Source organism: Vicia villosa, unplaced genomic scaffold (assembly GCF_029867415.1).
Source record: "Vicia villosa cultivar HV-30 ecotype Madison, WI unplaced genomic scaffold, Vvil1.0 ctg.001861F_1_1, whole genome shotgun sequence".
NCBI lineage: Eukaryota > Viridiplantae > Streptophyta > Magnoliopsida > Fabales > Fabaceae > Vicia > Vicia villosa.
Window position 1 is genome coordinate 168,558 of NW_026705753.1, and position 19,313 is coordinate 187,870.

General features: G+C 35.3%; 3 protein-coding genes across 3 annotated transcripts; all 3 read right to left on the reverse strand.

The window, feature by feature from the left end:
• Positions 1-1,330: 1,330 nt before the first annotated feature.
• LOC131636920 (uncharacterized) lies at positions 1,331-4,834 on the reverse strand. Its single transcript, XM_058907503.1, has 5 exons — positions 3,967-4,834; positions 3,041-3,331; positions 2,858-2,959; positions 1,585-1,695; positions 1,331-1,384 (listed from the first exon to the last, which is right to left on the reverse strand). The coding sequence occupies exons 1-5, from the start codon at positions 4,012-4,014 to the stop codon at positions 1,331-1,333; spliced, it is 606 nt and encodes a 201-aa protein (XP_058763486.1). The 5' UTR covers positions 4,015-4,834.
• Positions 4,835-5,095: 261 nt separating this feature from the next.
• LOC131636921 (uncharacterized) lies at positions 5,096-15,415 on the reverse strand. Its single transcript, XM_058907504.1, has 3 exons — positions 15,027-15,415; positions 14,438-14,939; positions 5,096-5,344 (listed from the first exon to the last, which is right to left on the reverse strand). Exons 1-3 carry the CDS (start codon positions 15,413-15,415, stop codon positions 5,096-5,098), a joined length of 1,140 nt encoding a protein of 379 aa, XP_058763487.1.
• A 940-nt stretch (positions 15,416-16,355) lies between these two features.
• On the reverse strand, positions 16,356-18,100 carry LOC131636915 (uncharacterized acetyltransferase At3g50280-like). Its single transcript, XM_058907499.1, has one exon. The coding sequence runs from the start codon at positions 17,948-17,950 to the stop codon at positions 16,598-16,600; it is 1,353 nt and encodes a 450-aa protein (XP_058763482.1). The 5' UTR covers positions 17,951-18,100; the 3' UTR covers positions 16,356-16,597.
• Positions 18,101-19,313: the final 1,213 nt, after the last annotated feature.

Genomic DNA, 19,313 nt, shown 5'->3' on the forward strand with positions numbered 1-19,313 from the left:
GCAAACACGCTTTCCAATAAGTTCTGCCAACTTCGTTCAGTGTGACAGAGAGTGTGTTAGGCAACTTGCGGGGTGAGATGCATTTAGCAATATTTGAATATTTAATACGTGCAGGGTGGATTTCACCTGGCAATTATTTTGAGATACCTTGTTTAATTCACGACGCAAGTAGTAACATATATAGTAAAAAAAATTTTATATTATTCTAAATTAATATTTAGAATAATATAAATATAATAAATAATTAAAATTCAATTTTTTTTTTTAAAATACTAAATTTATAGTTAATTCTAAATATTTAAATTCATACTTAATATAAAGAAATTCATAATTAATATAAAGAAATGCATATTTAATATAAAGAAATTCATGATTATCCAAAATATTTAAATTCAAAATAATATTCACTTAGGATCCGGGTCGTCCGCATTATTTTCGTTTTCTTCATCATTCTCGTCTAGTACTCCTTGGTTACCACCCGCTCCAAATCCACCACCACCATATTGTTGTCGAAAGAATTGTTGCATTTGTTGCATTTGTTGTTGCATTTGTTGTTGTATTTGTTGTTGCACTTGTTGTTGAATTTGTTGTTGAGTAAGCATCATTTGCTCTTGTGAAAGTCTCAATGCTTCCTCCAACTCCATTTGTTTTTTCTCAATGTTTCATTTTCACGTGCTGCTTCACTCTGAGCTAGTTGTTTAATTGTTTCAGTTATTTCAGGGGTTAATGTCGGAGGACGTGAAGATCCTTCCCCGTCTGCAATTCTCCTAAATAAAGAATACCTATCCCCTTTTTTGTAGTTGCTAGCTAAAGGTCCTGTAGCATAAATTTTTTCATTTCTCTTCTTTCCCTTACTTGCTTGCAATTACAAATACTGATCAATAGCTGGATCAAGAGGATATCGTCCATGTGGACAGGGCCGACCCTAGGGGTAGGCCACCAAGGCTACCGCCTAGGGCCTCAATTTTATTTTTTATTTTCTGAGGCAGATTTAACTAATTGGTTTGTTAACATAATATTTTTTATTTTTACAATGTGTGTAATAATAACATTTAATTGCAATATATATTATATTTTTGAAGTCCTTTCAAATACTTTTTTTTAATAAGCAATTGAATATAAGATATCGCACTAGGGGTGCAACCCTTACATCAAGAATACATTAAGAATAATAGTTACATTGTAAAGGAAATTTGTACCAATCATAAAAATTGGTCTTTCGCGATGGTTCCCTACTACTAACCCATCTCCAAGAGAAAAACATAATATTAGAAATCACCTCCTCATGACTAAAAAGGCCGCTATAAAAAATGATTGTGTTTCTCATATTCTAATTGCACCAAATTAAAGCTATCCATAGAGAGTTTAGAATCGCTTTTGATATCTAAGATTTTAAAAAATCAAGTTTAAGAAAGCTTTTTTCATTATGATTTTTTCAAAAAGTGACGAGAAAAGTGCTTAGATGAATTTTATTATCAATAGAAGAGAAAAATGTTAAACTAATTACAGTGGTTAATAAATTATTTGTTAAATTCATTAAAATTTATTATTTTATTAAAATATTAATATTTTGTTTAAAAAAACTGTTATAAATTTCGCCTCAGGCCTCGAGATCTGTTGGGCCGGCCCTGCATGTGGACCGCCTAACTCAGGATGTTTAGCTAAAAACTCCTTCTTCAACCTTTTGTACTCCGCCTACACATACATAAATAAATAAATTAAATGAATACATAAAAAATATAGAAAAGAAAACTAAATGTCATTCCATAGAAAAGAAAACTAAATATAACCTTTAATATGAAGCCATCAAACTAAACTTCAAGAACCTTAAATATGCACTTATTATATTGGATCACATGAGAAAAATGGAGGCAGCATCAAAACTTAATAAATAGCATGGGGTTCTATGAAGAGATACACATAAACCAACAAGTCATCAGAGAAGGAAGAGGACACAATCAGCAGAGAAGGAAAAGGACTCTATTTTTTATTTTGTAATTTATGCAAATAGTCCAGAAGTTAATATCCTAATGTTGTAAAATTTTGAAAGTTAATAACATTGTAAGATTCTGAAAGTAATCATCTAGATGGTAAATTACCCACGTCCTACGTCAATAGCTTCTGGAAGTTAACTTTGGGTAGGGATGTAGACATTTTGTGAGAAGAAAAATCTATAGAGGTGCTAATGTAAAAGAGAACTCATTATCTCAGTGGTATACATTTGAAGACAATCAACCACGTCAATTTGATTGCCTTGGATAATATAACATGAACCATACGGATCTCAGTGTCTTGGATAAACCAACTAAAAACGAAAAACAATCAACCACGTCAATTTGAAGAACAAACCTGGCTAATATAACATGAACCATACGGATCCAGAATGTGTGTCGGAAGTTGGCATACTAGTTCGGTGTTCTAGATTGATTGCCTTAGAATGAAAGGTTGTCGTCATTTTTTTTTTATATCATACTGGTGTCTAATTGTTGTTTCTAAAAGCAATGTCAAATGTTATTATAAATCTATCATATTTATTTTATCCCCATGCTCAATTTTAAGGTCATAATGATATCTGAAAGGCAGTAGTTCTCATTGAATTGATGTCCACATTTTCTGCTAAAGTTTATCACCTAAGTTTAGTCTCTTATCTTATAGAGCATCTTACATTTTCTCTTAGATTTAGTTTCTCACTGTTTCATCAGTCATGCGAGGAGGCTAATCTCGAATGTTAGATGACACAATTTATGTTATATTAATGCTACCTTTTTAGTAACAAAACTTTACCAAACTAATGAGAGGTAAAATTAACCAGAGATTAAAATTAAAACAAAGAGAAGAAATATTAATATCATCTTACTTGAGTATCTCTAGCACGGTCGTCACAATACTCTCCATCTCTTCCCCGATAAGTCCTCTCGTGAAGCTCTTGCATTAATGGAGCTCTTCTCTTAGCCACAGCCTAATACACATAGAACTCCAATAAAAATATAACACGATTAAGATTATAATTAAAAAAAATAGTGAGAGGAAAATATATTACCATTCGTTCAGCATGATCAGCAATACTAATGCTTCCGGCTCTATGATTGGCGGCTCCCCTTTCTGATGCTCTACGTTGCTTTGCTTTTTCAGATTTTTTCTTAAACTCATCTGATTTCCAATAAACAAGCATTTCTTTAAAAACATTTTCTCCCATCCATAGAGGTCTGATCCCTCTTTCTTCATATCCAAGTCTGGCACGCCTAAGCATATCTGAAAGTCGTGCCGATGCTCTTTTCTTAAAATTTATCTCAACCAGCTCTTCATCAAGTGTGTGCCATACACACTTCTCCTACAATATAGAAATTAAAACAAGATAGTTAGAAACAAATTTGTAGTGGATTCCATGAGTTTGGTGAAAGATATATAAATATAAACATTCTGTAAGCTTATTGATTGCATTACTTTGCCTACACTGCATGCAAGCAAATCAAACCATGCATGCATCACTAAATTCCAGTAGTAGCATGCTACTGAATATTGTAAAATTAGTCATGTTTCTTTCTATTTGTTGTTTCTACTTTCTAATTGATACTAGTTCTGATGCATTTACTCAAACTTGTTTAATTGGATGCAAGAAAGAAGAATATGAATACATATTTATCAATAGTTATAGTGATTTCCAGCATTATCAACACTACTGGAATGCATCAGAACGTGTGACTTCCTTCACTAACTGGTCATATTCCATAGTAACTATCATACGCCTAAGCATAGAATGAATGCAAATGTGTGACTTGCTTCTACTACTACTATTACATTTCCACCTAAAATAAGCATACGCTATACGCCATACACACTTCTCTTGCCATACACAATTCAGTAAGAAAATATTATATCCGAAATCGTTCAGTTTCGAAAATAAGCATACGCCATATACGCCATAATTAGAAGAAAAAAATTAATCGCTTAAAGAAAATATTATACCCGAAATTTGTCGAACCAACGTTTATATAATTCACCATCCTTCTTCATAAGTTGTCCGAAAGTCTTCCAAGGTGCTTTATACAACTCTTGGATGACTTCCTTTATGCTAACTGCAGGAGGCCTACTTGGCACAAAACTAAAAACCAAAATTTAAATAAGTATTAATCAAATTTAAAAAAATGGAAACAAGTGCATATGCTTAATAATATATAAGAAAGAAACTTACAAGTTTCCAACAGGTTTAATAACCCATCTTCCATCCTGCTTCACATGTTTATACTCCATCGCAACCACATCCACGTCCTCAATGTCCTCCTCCTCCTCTTCCTCCTCCTCCTCCTCTGGATCGGCCAATATATGATCAACATGCTCCTGATGGTGATGGGATGTCGAAGATCCATGTGGAGAATGTGAGGTGCCTGAGCCCCTGGAGTGGTGGGATGACGAGGATCGACGTGGAGGATGTGGGATGCTAGATCCCTCAGGCTGATAGGGTGAGGAGGATCCAGGTGGAGGAACTGGGATGCTAGAACCCCCGGGATGCATGTCAGATGTCAAAAATCCTGGTGGAACATTCTGTGAAGTGAGTAGTGAAGTATAATATCTATGAGATGGATCTGTGCTCATAGACTGGGGCATAGTCGGATGTGGCATAGTCTGCTGAGGTGTAGAATGCTGAGGTGTAGTCCTCTGAGGTATAAAATGCTGAGCCCCCTGACTAGACTGAGCCTGCTGAGGTGTAGTCCTCTGAGGTGTAGTCTCCTGAGCCCCCAGACTAGTCTGAGGCAAAGAGCAATACATAGGATTTGTAGGAACCTCAACTACTTGTATCCTTGAGCGACGAACTTTCTTAGCACTCTTACCTTTATCCTCAAGCCGTGGAGGCATTTTACCTGATTAAAAGAAAAGAATTTGATTATAACATATTTAATAAACAATATGCATCATTAAGATAAACAATATGTATATTTAGTTTAAACATATTAAAGGACAACAAAAGCTTCATTAAAATACTAGATTCATTACAATATGTATTAAAAGTTTGAACATATTAAAGGCATCTACATATTAAAATACTAGATTTATTACAATATATATTAAAAGCTTCATTAAAATACTAGATGAATCATCATTCAAAATCTTCATTATCTTCATTTGATTCAAAATTATCTTCAGCTTCTGACTCTTCGTCATCTTCATCCACATTATTTGATGGCAACAATACAGATGAATCAACTTGTTGACCCTCAACTTCGTTATCACACAAACTTGTAAGTTGTTCAACTTCAATCACATGATTATTTTGTGACATTTCATCGACTTGATAAGCAAGGTCTTCTACAAGTTCATCAGTTTCAATATGGCCTATTGGTTTTGTCTTGATTGCAACACACCAATCACGCTTAGCTCGGTGAATTGAAGGATAAGGTGTTAGAACAAGATTTGTTCTGATCAATTATCTTAGTTTTGATGATAACAATAATATGAATTTTGCTTAAGATTATATGGTACTCTAATCCAATGCAATTTCCTTTTCAGGAAATATATAAAGAGTACGCATAATTCAGCGCTCAGAAGCTTTGTCTCAAAGGGTTCAGCATGCAACATCAGAACATGGTCTGGCAAGACATCAGAAGATGGTCGAAGCAGAATCAGAACATGGGTCTATGAAAGCATCAGAAGAACAAGAGAACAGAAGCACTGAAGTTCTGATGGTATCACGCTCAGAAGCACTTCAAGGTCAGAAGATCAGAAGATGCTATGCACCAAGCTGTTTGACTCTGATGATATTCAAACGTTGTATTCACAAACATCAAATCAGAAGAAAGTACAAGTGGCAAGCTACGCTGACTGACAAAAGGAACGTTAAAAGCTACTAAAGGCTACGTCAGTAGACACAGCGTGAACAAGGCTCGAGGTAGTTGACAAAAGCGTATAACATTAAATGCGATGCTGTACGGAACACGCAAAGCATTAAATGCACTCAACGGTCATCTTCTCCAACGCCTATAAATATGAAGTTCTGATGAGAAGCAAGGTTAACGATTCTGCACCAAAACAACTCATATTAAACTTGCTGAAACGCTGTTCAAATCAAAACTCAGAATCTTCATCTTCATCAAAGCTCACTACATTGCTGTTGTAATATATTAGTGAGATTAAGCTTAAACGTTAAGAGAAATATCACAGTTTGTGATTATCGCTTTTAAGAAGCATTTGTAATACTCTTAGAATTGATTACATTAAGTTGTAAGGAACTAGAGTGATCGTGTGGATCAGAATACTCTAGGAAGTCTTAGAAGTGATCTAAGCAGGTTGTAACTAGAGTGATCGTGTGGATCAGTATACTCTAGAAAAGTCTTAGAGGGTATCTAAGCAGTTGTTCCTGGAGTGATCAGTGTGTGATCAGAAGACTCTGGAAGACTTAGTTGCTGACTAAGTGGAAAACCATTGTAATCCGTGCGATTAGTGGATTAAATCCTCAGTTGAGGTAAATCATCTCTGCGGGGGTGGACTGGAGTAGTTTAGTTAACAACGAACCAGGATAAAAATAACTGTGCAATTTATTTTTATCTGTCTAGTTTTAAAGCTACACTTATTCAAACCCCCCCCCTTTCTAAGTGTTTTTCTATCCTTCAATTGGCATCAGAGCGCCGGTTCTAAGGTGCAAGCACTTAACCGTGTTTAGAAAAGATTCAGGAAGAGAAAAACGCTTCAGTAAAAGATGGTTGATGAAAGTGAAAAGTCTACACCTGCATCTACATCTGGCTCTGCTGAGCAATACAACGGTAACAATGGTTATACTAGACCGCCGGTATTTGATGGTGAAAACTTTGAATACTAGAAAGATAAACTGGAAAGTTACTTTCTTGGTCTAGATGGTGATCTATGGGATCTTCTGATGGATGGTTACAAACATCCAGTAAATGCCAGAGGCGTAAAGCTGACAAGGCAAGAAATGAATGATGATCAGAAAAAGCTTTTCAGGAATCATCATAAATGCAGAACTGTTTTGCTGAATGCTATCTCTCATGCTGAGTATGAGAAGATATCTAACAGGGAAACGGCCTATGACATATATGAGTCCTTGAAAATGACTCATGAAGGAAATGCTCAAGTCAAGGAGACTAAAGCTCTAGCTTTAATCCAGAAGTATGAAGCCTTCAAGATGGAGGATGATGAAGACATTGAAAAGATGTTTTCAAGATTTCAAACTCTTACTGCTGGATTGAGAGTTCTTGACAAGGGATACACCAAGGCTGATCACGTAAAGAAGATCATCAGAAGCTTACCCAGAAGATGGGGTCCTATGGTGACTGCATTCAAGATTGCAAAGAATCTGAATGAAGTTTCTCTGGAAGAGCTTATCAGTGCCTTGAGAAGTCATGAAATAGAGCTGGACGCAAATGAGCCTCAAAAGAAAGGTAAGTCTATTGCATTAAAATCCAATATCAAGAAATGCACTAACGCTTTTCAGGCTAGAGAAGAAGATCCTGAAGAATCAGAATCTGAAGAAGAAGATGAACTGTCCCTGATCTCCAGAAGGCTAAATCAACTCTGGAAGACCAAGCAAAGGAAGTTCAGAGGCTTCAGAAGTTCAAAGAAATTTGAACGAGGAGAATCTTCTGATGACAGAAGATTTGACAAGAAGAAGGTCATGTGCTATGAATGCAATGAGCCTGGACACTTCAAGAATGAATGTCCAAATCTTCAGAAGGAAAATCCCAAGAAGAAATTTCATAAGAAGAAAGGTCTTATGGCAACCTGGGATGAGTCAGAAGATGATTCAGACTCTGAAGATGAGCAGGCTAACTGTGCGCTGATGGCGACAGAGGATGACGGATCAGAATCTACATCAGAATCAGATTCTGAAGAGGTATTTTCTGAACTTACTAGAGATGAGTTAGTTTCCGGTCTAACTGAACTTCTGGAACTCAAGTCTCAGATTAGTCTCAAATACAAAAAGCTGAAAAAGCTATTTGAATTTGAAACAAAGAAGCTTGAGTTGGAGAATTCTGAATTAAAAGAAAAACTTTTAAAATTATCCAATAATGTTGGATCTTCTTCTGATTCAGAAAAATCCACTCCTAGTCTAAACCATATTCTGAAAGAATATGATTTAAGTTTCAGGAAGTTCTTATCTAGAAGTATTGGCAGAAGTCAGCTAGCTTCTATGATATATGCTGTGTCTGGAAACAAAAGAGTCGGCATTGGTTTTGAGGGTGAAACCCCATACAAACTTGAACCTGTTGATGAAATGAAATTCACATACAAGCCATTGTATGATCAGTTCAAGTATGGCCACTCCCATGATATTAGGCACACTTCACATGCTCAAAGTTTTCACATAACACACACCAAAAAGCATGTGACACAACCTAGGAAATATCATGAAACTCACATTAAAAATTATCATGCTGTTCCTCCTATTGCTTACAATGTTAAACCCAAGTTCAATCAGAACTTGAGAAAATCTAACAAGAAAGGACTCAAGAAAATGTGGGTACCTAAGGATAAGATTATTCCTATTGCAGATATCCTTGACTGCAAAAAGGACAAAGCACAACATGTCATGGTACCTGGACTCTGGATGCTCACGACACATGACAGGAAGAAGGTCTATGTTCCAAGACCTGGTGCTTAAGTCTGGAGGAGAAGTCAAGTTTGGAGGAGATCAGAAGGGCAAGATAATTGGCTCTGGAACTATAAAGTCTGGTAACTCTCCTTCCATTTCTAATGTACTTCTTGTAGAAGGATTAACACATAACCTCTTATCTATCAGTCAATTGAGTGACAATGGTTATGATATAATCTTTAATCAAGAGTCTTGCAAGGCTGTAAATCAGAAGGATGGCTCAATCCTATTTACAGGCAAGAGGAAGAACAACATTTATAAGACAGATCTGCAAGATCTTATGAGTCAGAAGGTGACTTGTCTTATGTCTTTTTCTGAAGAGCAGTGGGTCTGGCACAGAAGATTAGGTCATGCTAGTTTGAGAAAGATTTCTCAGATTAACAAACTGAATCTTGTCAGAGGACTCCCTAATCTGAAATTCAAATCAGATGCTCTTTGTGAAGCATGTCAGAAGGGCAAGTTCTCCAAACCTGCATTCAAGTCCAAGAATGTTGTTTCTACCTCAAGGCCATTAGAACTCTTGCACATTGATCTGTTTGGCCCAGTCAAAACAGCATCTGTCAGAGGGAAGAAATATGGATTAGTCATCGTAGATGATTATAGCCGCTGGACATGGGTAAAATTCTTGAAACACAAGGATGAGACTCATTCAGTGTTCTTTGATTTCTGCATTCAGATTCAATCTGAAAAAGAGTGTAAAATCATAAAGGTTAGAAGTGATCATGGTGGTGAATTTGAGAACAGATCCTTTGAAGAATTCTTCAAAGAAAATGGTATTGCCCATGATTTCTCTTGTCCTAGAACTCCACAGCAAAATGGGGTTGTAGAACGAAAGAATAGGACTCTGCAAGAAATGGCCAGAACCATGATCAATGAAACCAATATGGCTAAGCATTTCTGGGCAGAAGCAATCAACACTGCATGCTATATTCAGAATAGAATCTCTATCAGACCTATTCTAAATAAGACTCCTTATGAACTGTGGAAGAATAGAAAGCCCAACATTTCATATTTCCATCCTTTTGGATGTGTATGCTTTATTCTGAACACTAAAGATCATCTTGGTAAGTTTGATTCCAAAGCACAAAAATGTTTCCTTCTTGGATATTCTGAACGCTCAAAAGGCTACAGAGTATACAATACTGAAACATTGATTGTAGAAGAATCAATCAATATCAGGTTTGATGATAAGCTTGGTTCTGAAAAACCAAAGCAGTTTGATAATTTTGCAGATTGTGATATTGATATATCAGAAGTTGTTGAGCCAAGAAGCAACGCATCAGAAGCAGAGCTTCTCAGAAGCAAAGAATCTGAAGATCAAGTATCAGCTTCTCTGGAGGATCTAAGTATTTCTGAAGAACCATCTGTCAGAAGATCATCCAGACTCATCTCTGGTCATTCAGAAGATGTCATTCTTGGAAAGAAGGATGATCCAATCAGAACAAGAGCTTTCCTTAAGAACAATGCAGACTGTCAATTAGGTCTTGTATCTTTGATCGAGCCAACTTCTGTTGATCATGCTCTAGAAGATCCAGACTGGATAATTGCTATGCAAGAAGAACTAAATCAGTTTACAAGGAATGATGTTTGGGATCTTGTTCCTAGACCAGATGGATTCAATATAATTGGTACAAAATGGGTCTTCAGAAACAAGCTCAGTGAGAAAGGTGAAGTGGTAAGGAACAAAGCCAGACTGGTGGCTCAGGGTTATAGTCAGCAAGAAGGGATTGATTATACAGAAACCTTTGCACCAGTGGCCAGGTTAGAATCTATTCGTCTATTAATTTCATTTGCCACTCAACATAACATCACTCTTTATCAGATGGATGTTAAGAGTGCCTTCCTAAATGGTTATATAGATGAAGAAGTTTATGTCCATCAACCTCCTGGTTTTGAAGACTCTATGTCTCCTAATCATGTTTTTAAACTTAAGAAATCATTGTATGGATTGAAACAGGCTCCCAGAGCTTGGTATGAACGCTTAAGTTCTTTCCTTCTGGATAATGGTTTCACTAGAGGAAAAGTGGACACTACTCTCTTTTGTAAAACCTTTAAAAGGGATATTTTAATTTGTCAAATATATGTAGATGATATTATTTTTGGAACATCTAATGCTACACTTGGAAAGGAGTTTGCTGAGTCTATGCAGGCTGAGTTTGAAATGAGCATGATGGGAGAACTCAAGTATTTCCTTGGAATACAAATAAATCAAACATCAGAAGGAACGTATGTTCACCAAACCAAGTATGTGAAGGAACTTCTGAAGAAGTTTAATCTTCTAGACTGCAAAGAAGCCAAAACTCCTATGCATCCAACATGCATTCTAGGTAAGGATGAGGTAAGTAAGAAGGTAGATCAGAAGTTATACAGAGGTATGATTGGATCTCTTCTATATTTGACTGCTTCTAGACCTGACATTCTGTTCAGTGTTTGTTTGTGTGCTAGATTCCAATCAGATCCTAGAGAATCTCATTTAACTGCTGTTAAGAGAATTCTAAGGTATCTGAAAGGTACTACTAATGTTGGCTTAGTTTACAGAAAATCTAAAGAATACAACTTAGTAGGATTCTGCGATGCTGACTATGCTGGAGACAGAATTGAAAGAAAAAGTACTTCAGGAAGTTGCCAATTTCTTGGAAGTCATTTGATCTCTTGGTATAGCAAGAAGCAAGCAACTATTGCTCTATCAACAACAGAAGCAGAATATGTCGCTGCTGCTGGTTGTAGTACACAGATGCTCTGGATGAAGAGTCAGTTAGAAGATTATCAGATATTTGAGAGTAACATTCCTATATTCTGTGATAATACTTCTGCTATATGTTTATCTAAGAATCCTATTCTTCATTCAAAAGCTAAACATATTGAGATTAAACATCATTTCATAAGGGACTATGTTCAGAAGGGTGTTATATCTTTAAACTTTGTTGATACAGACCATCAATGGGCTGATATCTTTACAAAACCCCTGGCTGAAGATAGGTTTAAGTTCATTCTGAAGAACATCAGTATGGATTTATGCCCAGAATGAGAAGATGAGAAGTTCTTACGTATGAGTATCTTCTGAAATGAATGTGAATTCTTTTTAAATCAGAAGTTCTGATTGAAATCTTTTAGAAATTATGATTCGGTTATTACTAACGTTTCATTATCTAAGTTGATTCAGAACCTCTTTTAAAGCAAAACAGCTGTAACGTTTTATCTCGGGATGGTAAACCTGTCGTTACTATTCATGGATAAGCGCGCGTGCAGTTGAAGGGACGCGCAAGATGTAGCCAATGCTGAGTTTCGCTCCTTCATGACAAGGCAAGCTACAAGCACTGACGGGATTCATGATGTTCTGGCGCGGATTTTGCGTAGGCTAGGATCTTAGTCTTTTGGTCTTTGTAGTTTCCTCTCCTTGTTGCATCTGTTTTCCTGCATTCCTTTCTTGTAATCCTTTTTTGATTATCAATGAAAAATTTCCTTCTTTTACATTCCAGTGATTTTATTTGTCGTTTTATTCATCTGAATCTTTTGAAATATTCTTTTTGATGTTATGACAAAAAGGGGGAGAAGATAAATGATAAATGATTTGATTAATCTATCAGTTGCTGGGTAAAGCTCCCACACATTCACTAACAAGAACTGCAAGTTCTATATGGTTTAAGTGTTTTGCAGGTATAAAGAAGTGAAGAGAATCTTCAAAGCAAACACAAGAAGCAAAACCATGGAAACTGAAGCAAGCCGAGTGCTGTCAAGCTTCAGAGATCAGAAGCAAGAAAGAAGAATGAATCAGAAGCACTGATAATAGAATTTGATCTATATTTGTCTATTTACTTTGACAAAATTCTATTTGCTCTGATACATTATTTTAGCCTATATGGCTCTGATACATATAATATGTTCGAATATACATTTTATGTTCTGACTCGTTCATGCTGACTTTTGTCGTTTAGTTTTTGTTCTGTAACATTTCAGGATGTAGAGATGCTCTGATGATGCTCTGGTACATTCAACAATGTTCTGATACAAATCTAGCATGAAGTGATGTTGGTAGAAATTCAAAGCTCTGAAGCTATCCGAGGGAAGCAGAAATTCAAAGCTGTGAATGTTCTAAAGATCCAGAAAACTCGAGTTCTGAAGCTGTCCTAAATGGAAGCAGAAATCAGAAGCTGTGAATGTTCAGAAGATCAAAGAAATTCAAGTTCTGAAGCTGTCCTGAATGGAAGCAGAAATCAGAAGCTGTGAATGTTCAGAAGATCAAAGAAATTCAAGTTCTGAAGCTGTCCTAGATGGAAGCAGGAATCAGAAGCTGTGAGTGTTCTAAGGATCTAAGGAAATTCTAGTTCTGAAGCTGTCCTATGGAAGCAGAAGTCAGAAGCTATGAATTCTCTAAAGACAGAAGCTTATATGATCGTCTCTACCGAAATAATCAGGGAAGTCTTTTATTAAAGTTCTTCGAGTATTTATTTCAGGGGGAGATTATTTATCTCAGGGGGAGATTGTTAATCTCAGGGGGAGACATATTCATATGCTTATGCTATAGCTGTGTAATTTGTCTTTTGCCGTCTGTTCTTTCTGATCGCAAATTCATATCATTTATATATGTTTTTGTCATCATCAAAAAGGGGGAGATTGTTAGAACAAGATTTGTTCTGATCAATTATCTTAGTTTTGATGATAACAATAATATGAATTTTGCTTAAGATTATATGGTACTCTAATCCAATGCAATTTCCTTTTCAGGAAATATATAAAGAGTACGCATAATTCAGCGCTCAGAAGCTTTGTCTCAAAGGGTTCAGCATGCAACATCAGAACATGGTCTGGCAAGACATCAGAAGATGGTCGAAGCAGAATCAGAACATGGGTCTATGAAAGCATCAGAAGAACAAGAGAACAGAAGCACTGAAGTTCTGATGGTATCACGCTCAGAAGCACTTCAAGGTCAGAAGATCAGAAGATGCTATGCACCAAGCTGTTTGACTCTGATGATATTCAAACGTTGTATTCACAAACATCAGATCAGAAGAAAGTACAAGTGGCAAGCTACGCTGACTGACAAAAGGAACGTTAAAAGCTACTAAAGGCTACGTCAGTAGACACAGCGTGAACAAGGCTCGAGGTAGTTGACAAAAGCGTATAACATTAAATGCGATGCTGTACGGAACACGCAAAGCATTAAATGCACTCAACGGTCATCTTCTCCAACGCCTATAAATATGAAGTTCTGATGAGAAGCAAGGTTAACGATTCTGCACCAAAATAACTCATATTAAACTTGCTGAAACGCTGTTCAAATCAAAACTCAGAATCTTCATCTTCATCAAAGCTCACTACATTGCTGTTGTAATATATTAGTGAGATTAAGCTTAAACGTTAAGAGAAATATCACAGTTTGTGATTATCGCTTTTAAGAAGCATTTGTAATACTCTTAGAATTGATTACATTAAGTTGTAAGGAACTAGAGTGATCGTGTGGATCAGAATACTCTAGGAAGTCTTAGAAGTGATCTAAGCAGGTTGTAACTAGAGTGATCGTGTGGATCAGTATACTCTAGAAAAGTCTTAGAGGGTATCTAAGCAGTTGTTCCTGGAGTGATCAGTGTGTGATCAGAAGACTCTGGAAGACTTAATTGCTGACTAAGTGGAAAACCATCGTAATCCGTGCGATTAGTGGATTAAATCCTCAGTTGAGGTAAATCATCTCTGCGGGGGTGGACTGGAGTAGTTTAGTTAACAACGAACCAGGATAAAAATAACTGTGCAATTTATTTTTATCTGTCTAGTTTTAAAGCTACACTTATTCAAACCCCCCCCCCCTTTCTAAGTGTTTTTCTATCCTTCATAAGGGACATAATAAACTTGCCTGACAAGATGTGCCATGATGAAATGATCATAATGCTTGTACCTTCGATCCATTTTAATCTCTACGGTGTTATATTTTTTATTTATTTTTGTGCCTCTAGCAGATGGATCATACCAATCACAATAAAACAAGACAACTTTGTTTTCCGAATCCAAATAATTGTATTCCAACTCGTAAATGTGTGTGATAACACCATAGAAGTCGTCTTCACCACCATCTGTAACTCCTTTTACAAACACGCCACTATTTATGGTTTTCTTTCCTTCTGTCCATTCATCAGTATGAAATTTATATCCGTTTACAAAGTATGTGTGCCATTTCTTTGCACGTTTAATAGGGCCTTCAGCCAAGTTTCTCAAATGGAGTACTTGTGGAGATGATTCGACATTACATGCCAATTGTTGCTTAAACCATGATGGAAAATAAGCATGTATGTCAGTGGTTGTTGCTTGTTCACCGGTGAGTTCATAATGGAAGTTATTATATAACCTATATCGAAACACATTAAAAGTAAGTTAGAAGGTAATAAGTTTAAACCCAATGTGTTCAAAATAAATATTCACTTGGTATACTTACTCAATGTATGGTTTAACTTCAACGCAATTAATCAATACATGAACATGAGCAGATTGCAATTCCTTTTCGGTCAGCCAGTGCACATTCGTCTTTCCAGAACTACGACCAGGAAGTCCGAAGATGGATAAGGTGAATTGACTTCTTTCTGTAACATTAACTTCATTCCTTGTGATTCTTGGGATTAACATCATGTGATTGAAATAATGAGAGCAAAAATGAGATGTTTCCCGATGCAAATAATGTGCACATATCGAACCCTCCACTTTAGCCTTATTTTTCACAGATCTCTTTGAATCACCCATGAATCTTTCAAAAGGATACATCCACCTATATTGAACAGGTCCACCCAGAAAAGCTTCATATGCAAGATGCACAGGAAGATGTTCCATTGAATCGAAAAAGCCAGGTGGAAAAATTTGTTCCAACTTGCATAGAATGAGAGGAATGTCTTGGTCCAACTTAATTAGGTGATCGACTCTTAAAATTGATGCACAAATATCTCTAAAAAACTGACTAATTTCAGTTAGTGGATTGAGCAATGGGAAGAGTATCCCTTATACTCTCGTTTATTATAATAATCGCCTATTAAAAAAAACGGTGGTGTCTAATATGAACCACGCCAATTAAATGGTTCAGAGTGGACCATAATTACTAGCCATTGGATTAATAGGCTCTATGAGATTTTACTATACATCTACCACACCAAACTCTTTCACTCCCCAAATGTGACTGGACAAGAATGTTTTGTACTTCCTATTTTTTTTCTCAGTTTTATGTTCTATAGGTTTCCTTATTTCATCCAATTTCTTCTTCTCACAAGCATCCCTATCATAACACCGAATTTACGGCTATAAGCAAAAATCGTGTAATCTCTAAATCATTCACTAGAACTTCTACTACTTGAAATCTATAAGGAGATGAAGGAGATGTCGTTGGTGTGGTTGTCGTCTTGATGGATCTTGAGACCATCAAATCAAGCAAGGGAGCGATTGTGTTTTCTTACAAATTGGATGCAAATAAAAATGGCGGAGATGGTGATTGTACACTATGGCAATTACAATCTCATAAAGAAGAATTGAGCATATTTGTGGTTTCATCATTACCAAGAAGGTGGTTTTTGAGATTAAGAGTTTGATCTAAAAAGTAATATCCAAAGATCAAAATGAAATACCGTTAAATATGATGTTTTTCTAAAATATCTTATAACTATTGTGAAGGATTTTTTGCAGCACTCACCCAATAAGCCACAAAAAGAAAAAAACATGTGAGTGGAAATATCGATGTGAAAATTAAATGTTAAATATGCTAGATGTTTAAAATGTATGCAAATACATTAAATTAAATGTGTTGAAACTTTTTAAGAATCTTGCGTTAAACATTCATATATAAATAAATTATAGATCTTTTTCATAAACTCCTATTAAAATCATCGGTAGAAAATAAATTATTTCTTCGTTGAAGAAAACAATAACAGAGAAGAGTCTAAAACTTTTGAAGAATACAATCCAATGAATCAAAAGTTTGATAAGATAAGATAATAAGATAAACAATGCATGGACCACATAATTAGCTTAGCTACACACATCATCCATAAACTCATAATCATTTCCAATTGCCTCCAAAATTTCATAATCAAGACATACTTCAAGGTTTATACTACCTTCTTCAATACCAGCAGAAACATAAATCTTTCCATTTTTTTTATTTGCACCCCCATTTCTTACCGCCACAGGTTTTCCCCAACCAAAATCATTACCATAAACATCAAACCAAGGCGAACTACCAATCGCCAATGAATTACTATTTCCCACATCACCGTCGTTAAAAACAAAACTCGGTGCAATTAACCAATCTTCATAATGATTCTTTAACTTCTCATCAGAGTGCAGAGCAATTATCTTGTTCATCTTCAAAGCACATTTACCAAGTCCACCATCTTCCAATAATTCACCGACTTTCACAGTAACCACACACTCCATCACAGCATTACCAAAATATTCCTCTGGTAACGGAGGAATAAACCTTGGTCTAACGCCTATATCTATCACGAAATTCAATTTTTCTTGCGGATCAAGGTTCTTGGAACGTATAATACAGCGCCAAACGTGAGTGAAAACGGCTTGCAGAGACGATATGTTTTTTGTACCAGCCTCTAAATTGGCTTTGGATTTTAGTTTTGCAATATTCTCTTTAGACAAATGAAATAATCTCTCCGACATCGGTGCCTTGAGTTTTTCCTCTTCATCATTTTGATTATTAGAGAGCCTATTATGTGGTTCTATTGGGAAATGAAATCGGATTGGACGTTGAATATCATTCGAAAACCATCGTTCCAACGATGGAATTTTGGAAATTTCGAAATTACCCTTTGATATTTTGGCCCATGAATTGATGAAATGCCAAAGAGAAGTACCATCAACTACCACATGACTGATTGCACAGCCAATAACGATGCCATCGGTTAACTCAGTTACTTGGATCGCCAGTAATGGATGTGACGTCCCTTGGTAATTCTTAACTCCGTTAAGCTGAAAAAATGAATAAAAAATATCTGGAAGATAAGTTGGTCCAAGAATGTCTCTTACACTAATATTTTTATTTGCGGCGTGAACAAAGAGTGCACCTTCGTTGTTGCATTTGATGGAACAAGAGATAGTGTTATCTTCGTGTTCCGTGATATCGAGACGACCTGTGAAAGGTGGAAAAAATTCAAGGGTAGAGGAAAGAGATTGTTTAAGATGCTGGATTTGATTTTCTGTATCTAATTCAGAATTGTGTTGATAAATAAGACCGATTTGATTGTATCCAAATGGGAGATATTGAAGATCCCATGGGGTTAGATCGATTGTATGATGATTTGAGAGATTGAGATTGTGATTTGGTGCTTGAATTATTGTGGTGGAAAGAATTTGGACGGAACTCATAGTAACGGAAGTAAGGAATTAGGTTAACTGTAATGTTGAAATTAGGTGCGGCACTATTTGTAAGAGAGAAAGCTTAAAATGAAGAAAAGGTCCACAAGAATAACCCGACCCATTTGTACTATGTAAAATACTTTTTTAATTAAAATTTTCCATTTAAAAAATTAATACCATAACTCATTTTAAAATAGCATATATGAAGATTACATTACCTGTTATAAAGATATAAAAACTACGATGTCAAAAGTTGATATAACTTTTATAAAGATAACATTATCCATTATTTTTTGTTGGGTTGTAATGATATGGTCTTGTCTTTTTATGATATTCTTAGAATATAAAGTTAAGGATAATGATGATTTCTGCCTAATAACAAATGTTAATAAATAATAAAGAAATGATTGCGTAAAAAAAAAAAAATTATTGCAACTTTTAACCAAATCAAAATACAATTTTTAAATATAAGTTTTTTTTTATTCAACTAAAATATAGATTTCTTGACATGTACACTTAAGACATCGGATAACATTATCAAAATAATGAAATTAACAATAAATTTTTTGGTACTTTGTCTTGTTGTAAGTGTTATTTTCATTCAATCTAAAGATAAAAAATAGGTAAGCCCTCATACGGAGGTTATGGCAATTGCAATTAATATGACTTAATTGAATAGCTAGATTATACAACCACCAAATGAGGATAGAGATTGCTCAATAGACTAACTAAAAAGTATTAGTTGTTTAAATTTGTCCAAATCATCATCTCTATTACTTATGTCGCCTTCTTAAAATTTATTATCTATGTCATTCTCTTCACTTGCGTCATTCAAATTCATACATAGACGGATAGAGTAAGGATTATGATTAATTTTAAGTAGAATTTATATTATTGTTATTTAATTTGTAATGTTTTTTAGAATATTCTTAGGACCTTAAAATATATTGAGGTGGGCTTTAATTAGTTATTGGGCCTTTAGTTACTGTCCACTACTACTATATATGTACTCATTGAGAGATGATAAAAATTATCAATGAAATCAAAAGTTATCTTTTATCATTATTTTCTTAGCCTAGTTTTATTTGTCTTGTAGTTTTAGAGCTTTTATTAGCTTTGTTAGGGTTCTTGAATTTGCATCCTAACAATTGGTGCTTTCATCCATGTACTCAAATTCTCCTATGGGTTATCCTTATCATACATCTTCATATCATCCATGGAGTATTCCTTCTACCTATCCTACAAACCTTTCTTTTACATCTCCTACCACATCTTCATTTCCATCCTTTCCATGAGAACTTTTTACACCTTGTTACACTCATGTTGGATCATCATCACCAAGTTTGTATCCAAATCATGGGTATTCACCACA